Below are 19,664 nucleotides of genomic sequence, written 5' to 3'. Positions count from 1 at the left end.
TAATGAGAAGGGGTGTGGTCTAATGACATCAACACCCTATATAAGGTGTGCATAATTATTAGGCAACTTCCTTTCCTTTGGCAAAATAGGTCAAAAGGACTTGACAGGCTCAGAAAAGTGAAAAATAGCGAGATATCTTGCAGAGGGATGCAGCACTCTTAAAATTGCAAAGCTTCTGAAGCGTGATCATCGAACAATCAAGCGTTTCATTCAAAATAGTCAACAGGGTCGCAAGAAGCGTGTGGAAAAACCAAGGGGCAAAATAACTGCCCATGAACTGAGAAAAGTCAAGCGTGCAGCTGCCAAGATGCCACTTGCCACCAGTCTGGCCATATTTCAGAGCTGCAACGTCACTGGAGTGCCCAAAAGCACAAGGTGTGCAATACTCAGAGACATGGCCAAGGTAAGAAAGGCTGAAAGATGACCACCACTGAACAAGACACACAAGCTGAAACGTCAAGACTGGGCCAAGAAATATCTCAAGACTGATTTTTCTAAGGTTTTATGGACTGATGAAATGAGAGTGAGTCTTGATGGGCCAGATGTATGGGCCCGTGGCTGGATTGGTAAAGGGCAGAGAGCTCCAGTCCGACTCAGACGCCAGCAAGGTGGAGGTGGAGTACTGGTTTGGGCTGGTATCATCAAAGATGAGCTTGTGGGGCCTTTTCAGGTTGAGGATGGAGTCAAGCTCAACTCCCAGTCCTACTGCCAGTTTCTGGAAGACACCTTCTTCAAGCAGTGGTACAGGAAGAAGTCTGCATCCTTTAAGAAAAACATCATTTTCATGCAGGACAATGCTCCATCACACGCGTCCAAGTACTCCACAGCGTGGCTGGCAAGAAAGGGTATAAAAGAAGAAAAACTAATGACATGGCCTCCTTGTTCACCAGATCTGAACCCCATTGAGAACCTGTGGTCCATCAAAAAAAAGGGGGGTGTTTACAAGGAGGGAAAACAGTACACCTCTGAACAGTGTATGGGAGGCTGTGGTTGCTGCTGCACGCAAAGTTGATGGTGAACAGATCAAAACACTGACAGAATCCATGGATGGCAGGCTTTTGAGTGTCCTTGCAAAGAAAGGTGGCTATATTGGTCACTGATTTGTTTCTGTTTTGTTTTTGAATGTCAGAAATGTATATTTGTCAATGTTGAGATCTTATATTGGTTTCACTGGTAAAAATAAATAATTGAAATGGGTATATATTTGTTTTTTGTTAAGTTGCCTAATAATTATGCACAGTAATAGTCACCTGCACACACAGATATCCCCCTAAAATAGCTAAAATTAAAAACAAACTAAAAACTACTTTCAAAAATATTCAGCTTTGATATTAATGAGTTTTTTGGGTTCATTGAGAACATGGTTGTTGTTCAATAATAAAATTATTCCTCAAAAATACAACTTGCCTAATAATCCTGCACTCCCTGTACAGTACATATGTCTAGTCACATGTCACAGGTGCACTGTAAACTGCTTAATAAAATGAGTTATTCATTAAGATGAGCACTAACATCAAACTCACTTGAACTGGTTGTGTAGTACAATTTAGAGTAAAGGCCATTAATCAGAATGTGCTAACTTAATGTGTTCCTCATTGATTAAAAATATTTGGCTTCTTCTTTGCAGCTTACATAAAGCGAGTCATTGCACACCCCTCCTTCCACAACATTAACTTTAAGCAAGCTGAGAAGATGATGGAGACGATGGATCAGGGAGATGTCATCATCCGGCCCAGTAGTAAAGGAGAGAACCATCTAACAGTCACATGGAAGGTCAGCGAAGGCATCTATCAGCATGTGGACGTGCGAGAGGAGGGCAAGGAGAATGCCTTCAGTCTGGGGTCAACGCTCTGGATTAATACTGAGGTATGGCAGAAGTGAGCTGTATATAACTTACTCTGATAAAGTACTTAATGTACATAGAACTATCTGAAGCGTGTATAATTATTTGTAAATTTGTCACTTTCAGCTGGTCTGCTTACTCATCTACTTACACTTGGGACTGTGTCATCAGAGGTGACAGAGGGAAAAGCCATTCAGACCACCCTTTCAGAAGCATATTATCATGTTTTAGCCACAATAAATGTTTTATAGTGCTTGTATAAGGATATTATGTTGATACATACACAGCTAATTAGAAGCCCAGTAGAATATGGTCTTCTAAGTCAGTGTTTCCTAAAGTGTGGGACAAGTCTCAAATGCACTGCTAGTGGAGCATTGCAAGCCTCGGTATTAGAGAACACTGCACTGTCATTGACTTGCCTTTCTTATTTTGTGTAGGAATTTGAGGACTTGGATGAAATCATTGCTCGATTCGTGCAGCCCATGGCATCTTTTGCAAGAGACCTTATAAACCACAAGTATTATCAAGACTGTAATTTCGGCGATAAGAAGGTATGTATGTCTAAATGCTGCTTTTAGACTTCTATATTTACTGGACTCAAAGGCTGACCATTGTTACTTATACAGTATTGGAATGAAATACAGTGGGGGTATAGATGGTAAAAGGCATTCTGTGTATTTCCTTGGTACTGAACAATAGTTTACTATCACACTCTTCTCCTCTACCACTGTTGGTGAATACATGTTACCTTTGCTAGAGTGTCAGGACAATGACTTAAAGAAAACCTGAACTGAAAATTAAAAGTCAAAATAAGCATACACAAGTCATACTTACCTTCCATGTAGTCTACTCCTCAGCGTCTTTCTCCTGTCCCGCATCCTGTTTGTTCACTGTGATCAAGGAAATTTTCCGTCCTCCATTTTGAAAATGACCATTACCCATAACAGCTTTCTGGTCAGCACACAGTTAAACTGTAACATCGCCCACTTGAGCCATAGGGAAACATGGACATTACCTGGTACATTAGTCTTCCTCTCAGCTATAACTGACAGCAACTGATATTTTATTGACAGCAACTGATATATTTCAGATCTGACAAAATATTGTCAGAACTGGAAGGGATTATTGTCAGAAGAAAATGGTGAGCTTCTGAGAGGAACTGATGGCAAGGTAACTATGTAATGTTCATTTGAAGTTACCTCATGTGTTTATTTTAAATATTTTTACTCAGTACAGGTTCTCTTTAAGGTGGCCATACACTGGTCGATTTGCCATCAGATCGACCAACAGATAGATCCCTCTCTGATCGAATCTGATCAGAGAGGGATAGTATGGCTGCCTTTACTGCAAACAGATTGGGATTCACCATCTGTGAAGCTGCCGCCGCCACCCCCTTCCCCTGCATACATTACCTTCCCCGGCCGGCGCGAGTCCCCTGGTCTCCGCTGTCTTCTTCTCCGCGCTCTGCTCCTCCAGCTTCACTTTACTTCCTGCCGGGGGAAGTTTAAACAGTAGAGGGCGCTCTACCGTTTAAACTTCCTGCCGGGACAGGAAGAAGTGAAGCCTGCTGGACTCTGAGCCCAGCACGGAGACGGAGCAGCGGTGACCAGGGGACTCACACCAGCAGAACAGGTAATGTATTGCGTCGGTCGTCGGGGATTCGAACGCCGCTATCAATGCACTCCCGACCCGCCGGCAGTCGAGCGAAATCTTCCGCATGGACGGGAACTATTGATTTCGGACGGAAATCGATCGGTCAGCGTTTGCGCGGCGATTTCACAGCCAATTCGATCACAGTGATTTGGCTGTGTATCAGCGGGAAAATCGTTAAGTGTATGGGCCCCTTAAGATATATTTACATTACACATAAGGTTGTTCCCTTTCTAATGTAAGAGTATTTAAAAATGGGATTATGGATTAATAGAACTGTTGGAAGCCATTATATTGAAACATTAAAGAGGAACTGTAAACAGAAAAAAAAACAAAAAAAAAACGGACTCCTAGAGAGTGATGAGACGAACCATTTTTACTCCTGGCAGAGTAACGGTTTTTTTCCTTTCTTCCAGCAGCTGTAACTGTTATACTAGGCTGTAACCACTTTTTTTTTTAACTGACTGATGTCATCTGAAGGCGCCCAATGTATGTGTGGAGAGAAGTTCAGAACTAGCTGAAGGAGGCTAAGGGCCGGTTTCCACTACAAAGTGATGCGAATGTGGCTATCTAGCCGCATCGCATCACTTTCGCCGCCGGCCGCATCACTTCCGCATCTCTCGATGCGGAAGTGTATTGGAGGAGATGGGACATGGCTGCAAGCGGATGCGGCCGTGCGAGAATCTGCAGCATGCTGCAGATTCTCGGATTGCTCCGCATAACATGCACGCAGTGGAAACTCTTCCATTGCTGTGCATGTGTTTCAGGACACCTGCGGTGCGATGCGCTTGTGTAGCCGCATCGCACCGCACCTAGTGGAAACAGGCCCATAAATTTGTTTGTCTGTATATACAAACAAAATTGAATGGTTGTTGTAAAGCATGTTTAGTAAGTAAAAGGATAAATGTATGGAAAAAGGGTGATTTATTGTAATGGGCTGGGCCCTTTTCCACTGGCTGTGATTTTGACTGATTGCGAGAGCACCACGATTTACATATAAATCGCGGTGCTCATATCCCACTAGTGCTCCCATTTTTCCCAGAATGCAGTTATCGACTTGCGTGATTCTCATTGCAATCGTGCTCCAATCCCAACAGTGCAAATGAAGCAAGTGGATAAAGCAGCATGTGCGATCACAAATGCAGCGCAGTTGCGATCGCGCTTGTAATGGAAAAGGGCCCATAGAGGAGAAAGGAAAATGAAAGCAGATCAGGTCTGTTTCTATACAGCTAGTATCAAGTTTTAGCATAGCGTCAAAGTGCTCATACACTTACGATTTTCTCATTCAATTCCTTGCAGATTCCTACTGGGAATAGATTCCCATAAATGTCAGATTGATTTTTGATCAATGCCTTGGCACCGATTATCACTACCTTATATTGGTGACTATTAGGCGCTTTCTGGAGCAGTTTCCTGAATTACCTGATCCACTAGTTGTCCCCTACCCTCCTGGCAGTATTTTCTGGTGATCTAGTGGTTTCCCTTCAAAGTCTTCCCTGGCAGTCTTGTGGTCCCCTCTCCTTTACCAAAGTATTACCTTTAAGGGAACCTTAACCGGCAGGGAAAAATAAATTCACTTACCTGGGGGCTTTCCCAAGCCTACTGCAGCCGTCCTGTGCCCGCGCCGGTCCTTCGGTGCCCTCCGGTCTCCCTCCGCCGCTAAGTTTCGTTTTCGGCCGACCGCCAGTCGTCCTCCGGCAAAGCGTCCTCTTCTTCAGTATTCCTCGTCGTAAAGAGCCGTAAAGCGCGTCCGCATGACGCGTTTGGCGTCATGCGGACGCGCTTTACGGCTCTTTACGACGGGGAATGCGGAAGAAGAGGACGCTTTGCCGGAGGACGACTGGCGGTCGGCCGAAAACGAAACTTAGCGGCGGAGGGAGACCGGAGGGCACCGAAGGACCGGCGCGGGTACAGGACGGCTGCAGGAGGCTTGGGAAAGCCCCCAGGTAAGTGAATTTATTTTTCCCCGCCGGTTAAGGTTCCCTTTAAATCCTGGTTTTCTCACAGTATTCCTCCAGTCATCCTGTGCCTACGTTGTCAGTCCGCGATCCTCTCGTCAGCTGTATCAGCCTCCAATAAGCTGTATAAATGGCCCCAGGCCAGGCGCCACATTGCTTTCCTGTGCAAGGCAGCGTTCTGCACACGCGCAGTACAGAACACATGCGCAGTACTGAAAAATCATTACTATCAGAATGCATGCAGCCCAGGGCCAAGCATGCGTAGTACCTCGCGACCGGCCACAACTAACCAACTTTGAGAAGGGTCACTGATGCTGACTGGAGGGTCGTGGAAGTACAGCGCAGGCACAGGATAATTTCAGGGTGCTGCAAGAAGCCCCATAAAAAATAAACTGCATTTTGTTTTCGACTTAGGCTACTTACACACCAGGATGTTGCGTTTAGGGGGCGTTATAGGGCACATAACGTGCCCCTAACGCAATGCCTGGTGCTCTCTGATGTGGGCGTCAGTGAGCCGCGTTGTGCAGCTCACTCTGGCGTCCGTGATGCGTACTCACGTGGTCCCGCCCGGACGCATGCAGCATCACGTGGTCCCGCCTGGCCAATCGCCGCACAGAGCGGCCGCTCCAGGAAGTAAACACTGCACGTCACACCGTGCAGTGAATATTAATTAGCCATGTGCCTGGCCGGACGATTCCCGCTCGTCCCCGTGGGCGCTCCTTATCTTTCGCTCGTTTTCTTCCCATTGTCCGCCCACGGGCATCGAGAACACAACCGGCGGGGTATCGGACCTGCCGGAAATTATCAATCGAGCCATCAGTGGCTCGATTGATAAGAACAATCAATCCGTGTATGCCCAGCATAACAGTGTACTGACCAGGAAGCCGTTATGGGGTAGTGGCCATTTTTAAAATGGAGGATGGAGAATTCCATTGATCACAGTGGACAAAACAGGACACAGGAGAGGAGAAAGAGATTGAGGAGTAGACTGCACAGGAGGTAAGTATGACCGTGTATGGTTATTTTGACTTTTTATTTTCATTTCAGGTTCTCATTCCAGGTGTACCAGAGACGAGTAACTATAAAAGATTTATACATACATGGGGCTTCCTCCAGCCCCCCACCCCACATCGTCTTCCTCTGCCTTCTTGTTTTTTCATTAACAGTCCTGCTAGCTCAGTGAATAGGGGCGCACTGCGCATGCGAACAAGAAGGCAGAGGAAGACGGCGTGGAAGTGATCAGTGCAGAGGGGGTGGAGGAAGCCCCAGGTATGTATAAATCTTTTATACGGTAATTACTGGATTTACAGTGTACCTGAGACAATAGTCATGTCAGGCTTTATGCCTACCTGGGGCTTCCTCCAGCCCATTTGAGGTCGCTCGTTCCCTCACCTTCTCCCCTGGGCCACTCCTGGACAGCCCAGTATTCTAGCTGAGTTGTGCTTCACTGCGCATGTGTGGCCTGGCCGTGCTCCCCCATGGCAGGCAGAGATTGCTCCCGGGTACGGGAGTGCGACGAGGGAGCAGGTGCTGCTGATGAAGTGGGGGACAGGAGTGGCCAGGTGAGATGGCGAGGGATGAAGTGGCCTCAACAAGGCTGGAGAAAGCCCCAGATAAGTATAAAACAGGCTTCCTTAAAGTTTCCCGTTAACCCCCGGTAGTATGGTAGCCTCCATACCTTTTAGCTGTATTCCCTGGTATTCTAGGGGACCCTCCCCCCCTGCATGTGTGGTCGCTGTATATTATATATATATATACACACCCACTGACTAACACAACCACTACACCTAGGAGGATTATCTGACCACTGGAGCTCCCCCCTCTCTACATGATCATCATGTACCTGCAAGCCCCCCTCCCCCCCTGAAGGCTGCAGCATCTCTCTCCCTCCTCCTAGCAAAACGCAGGCTATACTCCTTGTATACCTTGTCCAGTGTTGTGTTGCTCCACTCTGCAGCACAGTACACAGTTCAGTACACTGAGCGGCTGTGATTACAGCTGAAGGGAGCAGAGTGAAGAGACGCACAACACTGGGCAAGGTATACACAGTGTATATATTACACTCTGCAAGCAGGGGGAACGAGATGATGCAGCCTTCAGGGTGAAGCTGGAAGAGGAGGAGACGGATTGCCCACAGAAATTCCTGCTCACCACCTGAGCACGAAGAGATCTATGAGAAGTGAGAGCCACACACGGCCAGCCCCTGCTATCTCTGTACACTTCTCCCTCTGCAGAGGTGTCCTGCAGAGATGACGTGAGCTTTTTTTTTTTCTTTTCACAACTGTTACTTCCCAGATGGCTGTTCGTCCTAGGCTCAATTAAAATTCAGCCGCGGACTAACTTTATTAGGTGGGCGGGGCTTAAGCCTTAACACTGTATTTAATGTGTTTTTTTGGCTTCTTCTTCCTGGAAAGACTTGGTTTTCCCCCATAAAGTGGATGTCAGCTTCACGCTGGCGATGAGTTCAATATGTGGTTACAGTTCCTCTTTAATTATGACATTTGCAACAATTTTTACCATAAACAAATCTGGGCATTTCAAAGTTGTATCTTCATTCAAAGAATGTGTAAAAGATATCCCATGGCCTGTAGTGCAGCAAAAGAGCTCTGTAAACTTGATGTCACTGTTATTAATTAACAAAATTTCCGGATGTGCCAGTTGCAAGCATGTGTACAGGTGCCCTCCTCTCCAGCGAAGCCTATAAGTTTGATCTCACTAGGCCTTCTGAAGTACTCGCTGCAAACTACTGCAGGGAATCTTCTGGTCATCCTTCCACTTTCCATAGGACAGAATAGGTCATTCCAAAAGGGTACTTTTTTTTTTTTTTAAAGGTTGGCTGTACTCCTATGGAGAGGAAAAGCTCTGGATCTTGTAGAGCAGTGGTCCTCTTTAACCTCCTCAGCGGTATGGACGACTATACACGTCCATCACCGCCGGAGGTCGCCGCTCAGGCCCTGCTGGGCCGATTTGAGCGAAATAAAAAGCAGCACACGCAGCTGGCACTTTGCCAGCCGCGTGTGCTGCCTGATCGCCGCCGCGAGCAGCGGCGAAAGAGGGTCCCCCCAGCCGCCCGAGCCCTGCGCAGCCGGAACAAAAGTTCCGGCCAGCGCTAAGGGCTGGATCGGAGGCGGCTGACGTCAGGACGTCGGCTGACGTCCATGACGTCACTCCGCTCGTCGCTATGGCGACGATGTAAGCAAAACAAGGAAGGCTGCTCATTGCGGCCTTCCTTGTTTATTCTGGGCGCCGAAGGCGATCGGAAGAACGCCTCCGGAGCGCCCTCTAGTGGGCTTTCATGCAGCCAACTGAATGCATGAAACAGTTTTTTTTAATTAAAAAAAACCCCTCCCGCAGCCGCCCTGGCGATCTTAATAGACCGCCAGGGAGGTTAAATATTGGTGGTCTGCATCAAGAACAGCAGTGCTGGCAAAACCCATCCACATGGAAGCCAGAAAGCAGTAATTTTGCTGGTTTCCAATCAAATTTCACATCAGGTGACACTGCTGTCCAATTGGACTGCAGATTGTCACCTGGGTATGCTTTACTTTTTGGCCCGCAAAGACTTCTATATCATCTTATGTATACTCCGGGCCCCCAGCAGTCTGAAGTATGTTGACCCGGCCCTAGACCCAAAATGTTTGGGGACCCCTTTTGTAGAGGCTTCATGGTCTCTCTGTGCCCTCAGTCCATCGTTGTCCCCCCCCCCCCCACTCCCCCCATGAAAGTCTGCACCTTCGAGTGTCCTCGGAAAGGCTTTGGAAGCATCCGTGTTCCTGAGTGCTTCCAAATACGACACACCCATAGTGAGCGTGTGTAAGTGTAGTACAGACCCACTTTGGAAGTGAAGCCTTCTCAAGTACTTCCAAAGGTGTTGGATGAATAACTTTCATGTGGCAACAGTGGTGGACCGATGGCATGGAGAGAGGGAAGGGAAGACTATGGGTTCCAGAGCTTTCTCTCTCCAAAGGTGTAAGGCATTTTCTTTCTGCAGAGTGGCTTTAGTATTCATTTAATATTAGTGGTAGTAATGGTTCCTTTCACTGGAGCATGCCTCCATATTAATTCAATACAGTCTGTTGTTTCTCTGCTGTGCTCCTTAATTATCCTAACCTTCCTTGCATATTCCAAACACAAAGGCTTGGCTCGCAGACAAAAAGGTGTCCATTGCTGTTAGTTTTTGACTGTTGGCATCAGTTTTGCATGTGTTTCTATGGCTGTGTTCACACATAAATCAGTACAGTCCTGTCAGTTTTACATCTGTTTAGTGTTTTTCTATGGCTGTGTTCACACATAAAAGGTGTACATTTCCGGTTAGGTAAAACTGATAGAAAATGGATGCAAAACTTGACAGGACAGGCTAGTATTGGACAGGACCAGAAATGTGCTGATTTATGTGTGAACCAGGCCTAACTGATTCTCTAGTGTGTGCTGAAGGTGGCTGTCTAGGTGGACATCCTGTTTTACTGACTTTTCGTTTTCTTTGTCCATATCTAGAAATTAGAGGAGCTATTAATAAAAACCAAGAAGGAAAAGCCCACGTTTATTCCATACTATGTCTCTGCACATAAGGAGCTCCCTGGGAAATTCTTGCTAGGATATCAACCCCGAGCTAAACCAAGGTGAGTTCTCTGGCTGGAAACACCGGCCAGTCAGGAGGCTACATCCATCTTTGTGTCTACAGACCTGTTGTAAGTATACTCATTTATCCAATGCTTCCCTTCCTAGAATTGAATACGTAACGGTGACACCGGAAGGTTATAGGTATAGAGGACAGATCTTTCCTACAGTGAATGGACTTTTCCGATGGTTTAAAGACCATTATCAGGATCCTGTTCCAGGTAAAGGATTTGTGAGATTCTTGAAATACAATGTTCTAAAATTGCTGATCGATAAAACACAGACTGGATAACAAAAATACAATTGGTGAAAAATGTTGTTCATTGTAGTTTTGTGCTGTCTATACTTTTATTACTTTACCCAAAACTGCATTTCTGGATAATACTGATTGTAACTCATAGACTTAACTTCTGTTTCTGACAGGTATTACACCAAGTAGCAGCAGCAGAACTAGAACTCCAGCTTCTATAGGAGCTACACCTGCCAATATAAACCTTGCCGGTAAGTGTCCATGTGTATAACCCTTCTTTACCAAAATACCAATACCAAAGTACCAAAATAAAATTAAGAACGTGTTTTGTGGGATCAACCCATCTTCCCCAGGTTAATACATGGTGAGAAATGGCAGCTACAGACTACCGTGTGGAGAGAGAGATATCACTGGGCTAGGTTCACACATAAAAGGCGTACAATTCCGTTCTAGTCCTGTCAGTTTTGCATCAGCTTTCTATTAGTTTTACCTGACAGGAATAGAAGAGTACACATTGTATGTGTGAACCGAGCCATATAAAACGGACAGGACTGGAACGGAACTATTCACATGTGTGAAGCCAGCTTTATAGACCAGCCTCTATGGAGATAGAGATGAAAGTTGCAGACCAGCCTGTGTGGAGAGAGAGCGATATGACCGTTGTGGATGAGCCTGTGTGGATAGAGTTATGACAGATGACCGTTATAGACTAGCTTGTGTGAGGTGAGATGACAGTTTACAGACCAGCCTGTGTGGAGAGAGAGAGAGAGAGATATGACTGTGGTGGATGAGCCTGTGTGGATAGAGTTATGACAGATGACCATTATAGACTAGCTTGTGTGAGGAGAGATGACAGTTTACAGACCAGCCTGTGTGAGGGGAGTTAACCGTTAGGGCTCATTCACCCTACAGAGCGCATACACGAATGCGATTTCGTGCATGCGTTGCCATCGTGCGGCCATCGCACAGAATACGCGTTGTGGTACGCTAGGAGCGCAGGCGTCGGCAGCCAACCCATCAGGAGAATGTGTGCGTTGTGCGATTAGATGTTCCCAGAAGCGTTACATCATATTACATCGTAACGCATGGGAACGCACATCTGTAATGTGAATGGTAACATGAAAGTCTATGGACTTTCATGTTGCCGTGTAGATCGTACACTGTGCATTGCGGCAAAACTGACAGCGCAGCACAGTGTTAGTGTGAATGAGCCCTTACAGACCAGCCTGTGTGAAGAGAGTCATGACAGTTACAGACCAGCATGTGTGGGGACAGAGAGATGACAGTTTTACAGACCATCCTGTGTGGGGAGAGATGTCCGTTACAGACCATCCTGTGTGGGGAGAGATGTCCGTTACAGACCATCCTGTGTGAGCAGAGACATATGACTGTTACAGACCAGCCCGTGTGAGGAGAGAGATGACATTTTCAGACCTGCCTGTGTGCGGAGAGATATCAGTGGCCTATTGGTTTGCTGCTAACTGGCACCGTATGCAATAGAACCTTCTGGAACCATTATTGTTTGTATTTACTTGGCGGCAAGCTGCCTTTCATCTTTTTACAATTTTTTATTATTTAAAGAGTAACTGTCAGGCTGCAGAAGCTAATTTAAACCTCTATTCTCCTGTGTTAAACAGTTTAGAAGGAAGCCCAAAAGCAATTAGTGAAGATAAAAATCTCAGTTACCTTTGATGTGTGCTTATCAGCAAGGCTGTTATTCTTAAGAAGACGCAAGCCGCATACCATACTGCAAAGCATTCTGGGGCTCTCCCCTCGGCTGCTAATGAGACGTTACAGCAGCTTGTAATCGCGTAGCACTGATAAATCTCGGGCAGAGTACACTGCAGGAGTCAGCTATTGTTCCTAGCCACATGGCTCATTAATATTCACTGCACACTGTGTTGTTCAAGTACGAGCTTATCTGTGATCAGGAAGCAGGCAGGACATGACGACACATTTGACAGAAAAACATGGAGCCTGCCATGAGCTGTCAGGAGCATCTATCTCTGCATATACTATATACAAATTCTGTGAAATCCAAACATGGACAGTGAAATGCATATGTAATGTAAGTACAGCCAATCTTTAGCTACTGATATATGTGTTTATTTTCTCTGAGACCTTATACCTAACAGCTCCTCTTTAATCACACTCGGGCAGCTCATCCTTCCCTTCATGAGCAGTATACAATTACAGAAGTTGGTCTGAGGAAAAAAAAATCAGTGAAAAAAAAGCAGCTTTACAGCAACGCATGATCAGCATTGCTTTAAAGAGAACCCGAGCTGGGTTCTAAGAATCCTATTAGCACACTGAGGCTGGGTCTGCATATAATGCCCAGCCTCTGTTGCTATACTGTCTTCCCCCAGGCCGCCCCTGCGCTCTGCTGTCCCCCATAAATCAAATGCCGTGCTAGCGACAACGTTGGCAGGCTGTTTACATCTGCACTGTCACTCTTGCCGCTCCCCCGCTTCCTCTGTCGCCGCTCCCCGCCTGCGTCCCTTCCCTCCCCGCTGATTGAAGGAAAGGGACGCAGGCTGGGAGAGGAAATATAGAGGAGATGAGAGTGACATTGCAGAGGTAAACAGCCTGCTATCGACACGCTGCATGTCGCTAACACTGCGTTTGATTTATAGGGGACAGCACAGCATGGGGAGCCTGGGGGGAAACAGTATAGCAACAGAGGCTGGGCATTATATGCAGATCCAGCCTCTGTGTGCTAATAGGATTCTTAGAAACCACTTTGGGTTCTCTTTAAAAGTAAAAAGGAGCTTTCCTACTGCTATGTCACATGCTTACATAGTTACAGAACTAGCGCTGGTCATTGACATGCTTATAGATACTGCTTGCATTTAAATTGTATTCAGTTTGGAACTTGCCACTAGGCAGTGCATTTGATTAATCAAGTTCCAAGCTACATACAGTTTGCATTAAATATGCATGCAACTACCTCTCCTAAAATGCATAGCTCTGCAAATAGATTAACATTTATTGCATGTATGCAATGCATCTCTGCCTATTGTAGCCTGTGACATCACTGGGTTGTACTCTTCAGCTTCTGAAGAATATCTAGCAGGAGCAGAGAGGCAGTGTTGGAAACGTAAGATGGATACATGTTGGTACATTTTTGTAGAGATGTAAAGGCAAATCTGAATATGCTTGCTTGTTCATTAGTACACCCCAGACTTTAGAAGTCAATTTTCTTCTAGCAGTTTGTAATGACCTTCCTTATTTGCAGATCTGACCCGTGCTGTTAATGCCCTCCCACAAAACATGACCTCCCAGATGTTTAGCGCTATTGCTGCAGTTACTGGACATGGACAGAATCCTAATGCAACACCTGCTCAATGGGCCTCCAGCCAGTATGGCTATGGGGGAGGCAGTGGAGGCGGAGGCAGTGCTTATCATGTAAGTATTCTCTTTATCTCTCATTCTACACTACAACATTAGCCAATCAATCATATGCTTTAATATGTGTTCCCTGTCAGAAGTATCTCACTAGAAATGTTGTTAGCATTATTTGCTATTTATAAAAATGAAGGTTTTGAGTTAGTTTCATAAATTGTGTTGGAAAACAAAAGTCTTGCTTTCTTAAAACGGAAATTATTTGCGATAATTCAGGTTGGAGTGAGCTCCGAGATGTCTCCCAGTGCATCACTGCTGAAATATGCAAATTACCCATTGTTGTCCCTGCGAGCTAAGCACAGCTCCAGAGCCGTTGGAATGCAAAGACATGTCAGCTTTTTAATATTAGAGCCACAATAATGCAACATGCATACAGACTGTTTTGGACTGATTGATCCATCAGTGCATGACATGGATTAATGTGGCTTTATGGGGTAAATTGTGTTGAAATGCCTTTTGCTGTTTGTTGATTATAATGTGTGTATTCTAGGTTTTCGCCACTCCAGCACAGCAGCCTGTGGCTACTCCTCTGATGACCCCCAGCTACTCATATGCTACCCCAAGTCAACCCATGACAACTCCACAGTATCATCAACTGCCGCCAAGTGCTACGCCCACACCTGCACCACCGACGCCTCAATCCTCCCATTCACAGAGTTCCACCTCAGGTTCCCGTCACAGACAGCAGACAAAGTGAGTACAGCATCTGATGTGCACAGAATGAGATGAAAAGAATCTTCTTATTGTTTACTTGAACCAAAAGCCTATCTATCTGAACATACAACTGAACAATTGATAAGTGAATATAAACAGTATATAGAAGCAAAATAGTGGGCAGAATTTATTTTGCTACAGCTTGATTCTTGCTCTGTCTAGATTTAGCTGAAGTTAAAGCCGATAGTTGGAGACATGCCCGAATTGCTTACCTGGTGCTTTTTCCAGCCTCCTGAAGTCATCCTGCTCCAATCTCCATGGGGCCTAACAAATAAGGTGCTCTGATTTTTCAAGCATGTGTGAGAGTCCATAAGTGTAGGGCTAGTTCATTCAAGTCTTTGTACCCATTAAACTCTATTAGAGTGAGAAAAAATTGCAAAATCGGAGACCATCAAAGATGGATAGTATCCTCCACCTTCAGAGACCCTAAGGGCCCATTCACACTTTAGCGTTTTGCCGGCGATTTCGGCAAAACGCTCAAACGCTAGCGCTTTTGAAAGCGCTAGTGTAATTAAAGCCTATGGGCCCGTTCTTACTTGGGCGATTTGTGGTAATCGCCTTAAATCGCGAAACGCAAACGTGTCGCCTGCACTATTTTCAGGCGATTTCTCGGCGATCACGTTTCAGTGCTATAGAAGCGTTAAATGCGACCGCGGAAAAATCGGCCGCAGTGTTCACTGATTTTTCCGCTGAAAAATCACTCATTGCGCTTTCAAGTGTGAATAGGGCCTCAACTAACACTGAAAAGTCAGTACTTGTTTTCAAAGGTATACAAACATGCATAGAGGGAGGAGCAGCCATATCTTCTTATAGTTCAGCCTCCTGTAGCCATACAGGGCAAAATACTTTTACATTATGTATAAAGTTCTGTTCTCAACTAGAAAAAAAATGTGATTTTACAGTAAGCTGAAAAAATATATATACCTGTCCGCTGTGCTTCTTCCTTTATTCCCCATGTGCTGTGGGCGTATATCACATAGTGCGTTTGTGATGTCACACATGCACTATACGCGTGCAGCATGTGGGGAACGAATGTAGAAGCACAGCGGAAGGGTAAAGCATTTTAGTGCATGGGCACCAAGGGGCGCATATAACATTTGGGGCGACAACACCCGTGGGTTCCGTCGTGATTGTCGGCCGTGATATCGCAAGCTGCTACCACTGCACGCCCTATCGGCTACGCTGCTCTGAGATTTCCCAGCATGTCCGCTTGATGCATTAGACTGATTTTTGCCCGAAATGGGTCGAATCGTTGATTGGGCATACTTGTTGCGGCACCGATTTTCATCCGATTTGATAATTATCAAAACGATCTGCCGAAAAATGAATAGCTGAAGGTCTACAGGTTATCCACACCTGCAGCATGCTGTCTGTTGCAATGCTCTCTAAGCTGCTTTATCTATTCTACTTTGTTGTGCATACATTAACACCATTCTCTTTTGTATTCTGTCAGAACCAGCAGTACTACTCCCATCGACTGGGGCAAAATGGCCGAGCAGTGGTTGCATGAGAAGGAGGCAGAAAGGCGGAAACAGAAGCAGCGCTTAACTCCTCGTCCTTCTCCAAGTCCTATGATCGAGAGTACTCCTATGTCAGTCGCAGGAGATGCCACACCGTTACTGGATGAAATGGACCGATGAGAACAAACTGGAAGGACATATGGAAGCATCCCCCATTTTATTTTTCACTGTATATATGAAATGGTTCCCAGACTCAGTGGAGGCTGGTTGTAATTAATGGGCCAATACTTGTGCTGACCTTCAGGAGACGATTGGACCCTTCCAATGTGGTGCTTGCGTTGGTGAGTGTTTGATAATATTATTCAGCACTCAGCCCCGGTTGTTTTCATTATCCAAGTATTCTGTCACTTTCAGGAAAGGAAAGTCAAATTACTAAATTAGCCACGTTGGGAAAATCCGACAGTTATGCTTTTTATGAGCTATGTTTTAAACATAGGATGGGCTTCACTATTCCTTTTTAATTGCATATTCTGCCAAAGCATGTAAAACTAGAGAGGTCTGAAGCTAAGATCTCAACACTCGGCTAAATTTCACGCACTTCTACACTGAGAGGAGCTGGCTTGTATAGTCAAGAGGAACAAAGGGCTGACTACAAGCATTGATGAGTCAGGGGTGACGGCTATAGGAGATCCTCGGAAAGCTGAAACCAGGTTACTTGCAACAAACTTTTATTCGTTTGGGTATTTATTTTCCTCTTTGCTCTGGTTTCTTGTTGCACTTGCAGTGTGCAGCTATCTGTAATTTTTGCGACTGTGCCCTTCTGCACAGGGTCAGTGCTTATGTATGTGACAGATTAGCATTTTTATCATTTCCATTGCAGTGTACGGGTGCCCTGAGATTCTAATGGCACCTTTAGATATCTTTATTTTATTTTTTATTTGTTTTGTTTATGCAACAGGCAAATAAACAGTCTGAACATTATTGCCTTTCTGTATGTTTTTTTTTTTTGGATGTGTGATGTAATTGTGCTGTTTCCATAGCGACACCAGTGTGCTGTAGAGAGATGTGCATCCCACCATAGGGTCTTATGGTGCTCACACACATGGTTGTTGCTTAGTTTCAGGCATTTGGGATAATGTTATTTGGAAACTGTAATATTGCTATCATTATATGCAAATGTTCCTATCAGAAGTTCTATACAAATTTATATTGCATGCAATCCGCAACAGGCTGAAATGTACATAGAATCAAATGGAAAATATTGTAATTAGTCACATTATAGTCATTTCAATAAAATGGTTGACTAGAATACTTAGCTTCAATTTGCTAGATGTGTGGGCGCCATTAGCTCCAATGTGTCTCTCCTACTGATGTGTGAGCGCCTACCTCAGCAATCAGACTGTTTCCTACAGCTGTGCTGGCAGACAAGCATGATACAATAATCATCTTTGGTTGACACAGTGACTTCCATACAGACCTACCTACCTGAGTGCCAAAAACTATGAAGAGGTAAATATCAGGAAGCTTCCTGCTGTGGAATACGCTTGTCGCTGGCACAATACGTCTAATATGGCTGACTGTTGTTTGCCCAAGCAGAACGATGGTTGGGTGGGACTGGGTTCGCAGATGCAGTGTTTTCTTAAAATCTGTAGGAAAAAAAAGTGCTCGATTTGGGTACTTACCTCAGGAGAGGGCATCCTCCTCCAGGAGAGGGCATCCTCCTCCACCAGCGCTGTCCCTGCACAAGATCAGTCAACAAGGGTTTGTCAACGGCTCACGCATGTGCAGTAGCACAGATCCAGTCAGATGTTGTTGGAAAACTCTGAGCTTGATCGGGTCCATGTTTCTGCACGAGCAGCCTGTGAACTAGCGCGGACCAAATCGTGCTCAGCCATTTCCGCCAAATCCAGAGAGGGTTTTGTGCTTCTGTTCAGCCGTGCCCCGGGGGTCTCAGCACTGGAATGGCCTGGAGTAGGAGGACAGGGCAAGCCTCTGAAAGACCCAGAAGTTTAACTCTTCGGAATTAAGCATCTACATTTGTGCACCGCTAACCTCACAGATTTGCTTAAGGATGGAGATCAGTGTGGAAGTCCCACAGAGACTTAGAAGCCTGGGGCCAGTTCACTAAATAGAAATTACCAGAATTGGGTCACATGAGCTTTTATCCTTCCTGCTGGTTGTTTGCAAAAGAAAGGTAAAAAAAAGTATGCTAGAATGTGTAGTCGTCATCCCTGGTAGTTAAAAAAAAAATGGGATAGACCATACTTCGTATGCATAGAACATATAGGTAAAACCTATGTAATGCCTAAGGTAATGTCATGGAACTGACTGGAAATCTCACTAAATGAAACCTAACACAACGTTAATTGCTCTTGGTACTTTAGTGCAGTCATGTAGAGATGTTCAGAAAGTCATGCTGAGGTTTGATTTCTAAACCTCACAATTAGTTCACATGATGAACTGCTTCACAGGATTGGCTACAAGATGATGTGCAGTCTTGTGGGATTACATTTATTGATGGCCACGGAATCAGTTGTGAGATGGTGAGCAGCCTAATAGAATAGGTTGTGATATAATGGCCAGGCTCATGGGATCTTTTGTGAGATGGTGAGCAGCCTAATGAGATCAGTTGTGATATGGTGAGCAGCCTAATAGAATAGGTTGTGATATGATGGCCAGGCTCATGGGGTCAGTTGTGTGATGGTGAGCAGCATAATAAGATCAGTTGTGAGCAGCCTAATAGGATAGGTTGTTATATGATGGCCTGGATCATGGAATCGGTTGTGTGATGGTGAGCAGCCCAATAGGTTGTGATATGAGGGTCAGGCTCTCGGGATCAGTTGTGGTATGGTGAGCAGCCTAATAGGTTGTGATGTGATGGTCAGGCTCACAAGATCATTTGTGAGGTAGTGAGCAGTCTAGTAAGATCAGTTGTGATACAGTAGGCGAGAAGCCTAAAAGGATAGGATGTGATATGAAGGATAGGCTCACTGATCAGTTTTGAGGTGGTTGCATGCTGCACAAAGTCAGAAGTTAGCTGGTGGGAAGCCATAGGGCATCAGTTGTGAGATTGTCTCTATGCAATCACACATGATCAGTTGTGAGATGGTGAGGCAACATCACGACATGCGAGATGAGGAGGTGCATTCTCACAGACAAGTTGTGAAATGGTCAGCCTTGCAGGAAAAGATGTAGGAGGATGGAAAGCCTGAAGGGATCAGATGTGGGGAGATGTGCAGCCACATGGGAACAATTGTAAGGTTATTAATGAAGCTGCAGAACTGCGATTACTACAGCAGATTGAAAAAGCTGCAAGTAAAAATGAGGTCATAATTATGGGTGACTTCAACTTTCCAGACATTGACTGGAGTATGGAGGCTACCCATTCTGGTAAAAGCAGCAGATTTCTGGCAGCACTACAGGACAATTACTTGACTCAAATGGTAACTGAACCAACTAGGGGGAATGCGTTACTGGATCTGATAATTTCTAATAGACCAGATAATGTATCAAATGTGCAGGTTCAAGAACATTTGGGAAATAGTGATCACAACATGATAACGTTTGATCTGGTGACTGATAGGCCACGGGGCAGCGGTTCAATCAAATTAGGCAGGCACTAAGTTTGGTGAACTGGGATAATGTACTACACGGGGAAGACACTGAAGGGAAATGGCAAGCTTTTAAACTTATACTCAATCAATATTGTAGTATGTATATCCCATATGGAAACAAAATGTCTAGGAATAAAAAAAGGCCTCTATGGATGA

At 45.3% G+C, this 19,664-nt stretch overlaps 1 protein-coding gene across 1 annotated transcript in view; it reads left to right on the top strand.

Moving 5' to 3' along the window:
- SUPT6H (SPT6 homolog, histone chaperone and transcription elongation factor) overlaps positions 1-16,875 on the top strand; it is a 76,815-nt gene extending 59,940 nt beyond the window's left edge. The window contains exons 30-37 of the mRNA XM_068270151.1: positions 1,628-1,866; positions 2,281-2,394; positions 9,946-10,070; positions 10,177-10,289; positions 10,492-10,569; positions 13,554-13,723; positions 14,211-14,413; positions 15,888-16,875. Coding sequence (XP_068126252.1) covers positions 1,628-1,866; positions 2,281-2,394; positions 9,946-10,070; positions 10,177-10,289; positions 10,492-10,569; positions 13,554-13,723; positions 14,211-14,413; positions 15,888-16,074 — 1,229 coding nt within the window. The 3' untranslated portion in view covers positions 16,075-16,875. The remainder of the gene's footprint in view (positions 1-1,627; positions 1,867-2,280; positions 2,395-9,945; positions 10,071-10,176; positions 10,290-10,491; positions 10,570-13,553; positions 13,724-14,210; positions 14,414-15,887) is intronic.
- Positions 16,876-19,664: the final 2,789 nt, after the last annotated feature.

The sequence above is a fragment of the Hyperolius riggenbachi genome, chromosome 2 (genome assembly GCF_040937935.1).
Source record: "Hyperolius riggenbachi isolate aHypRig1 chromosome 2, aHypRig1.pri, whole genome shotgun sequence".
NCBI classification, from domain to species: domain Eukaryota; kingdom Metazoa; phylum Chordata; class Amphibia; order Anura; family Hyperoliidae; genus Hyperolius; species Hyperolius riggenbachi.
Note: the sequence above shows the minus strand (reverse complement) of the source record. Positions and strands in the feature narration are given on the sequence as shown.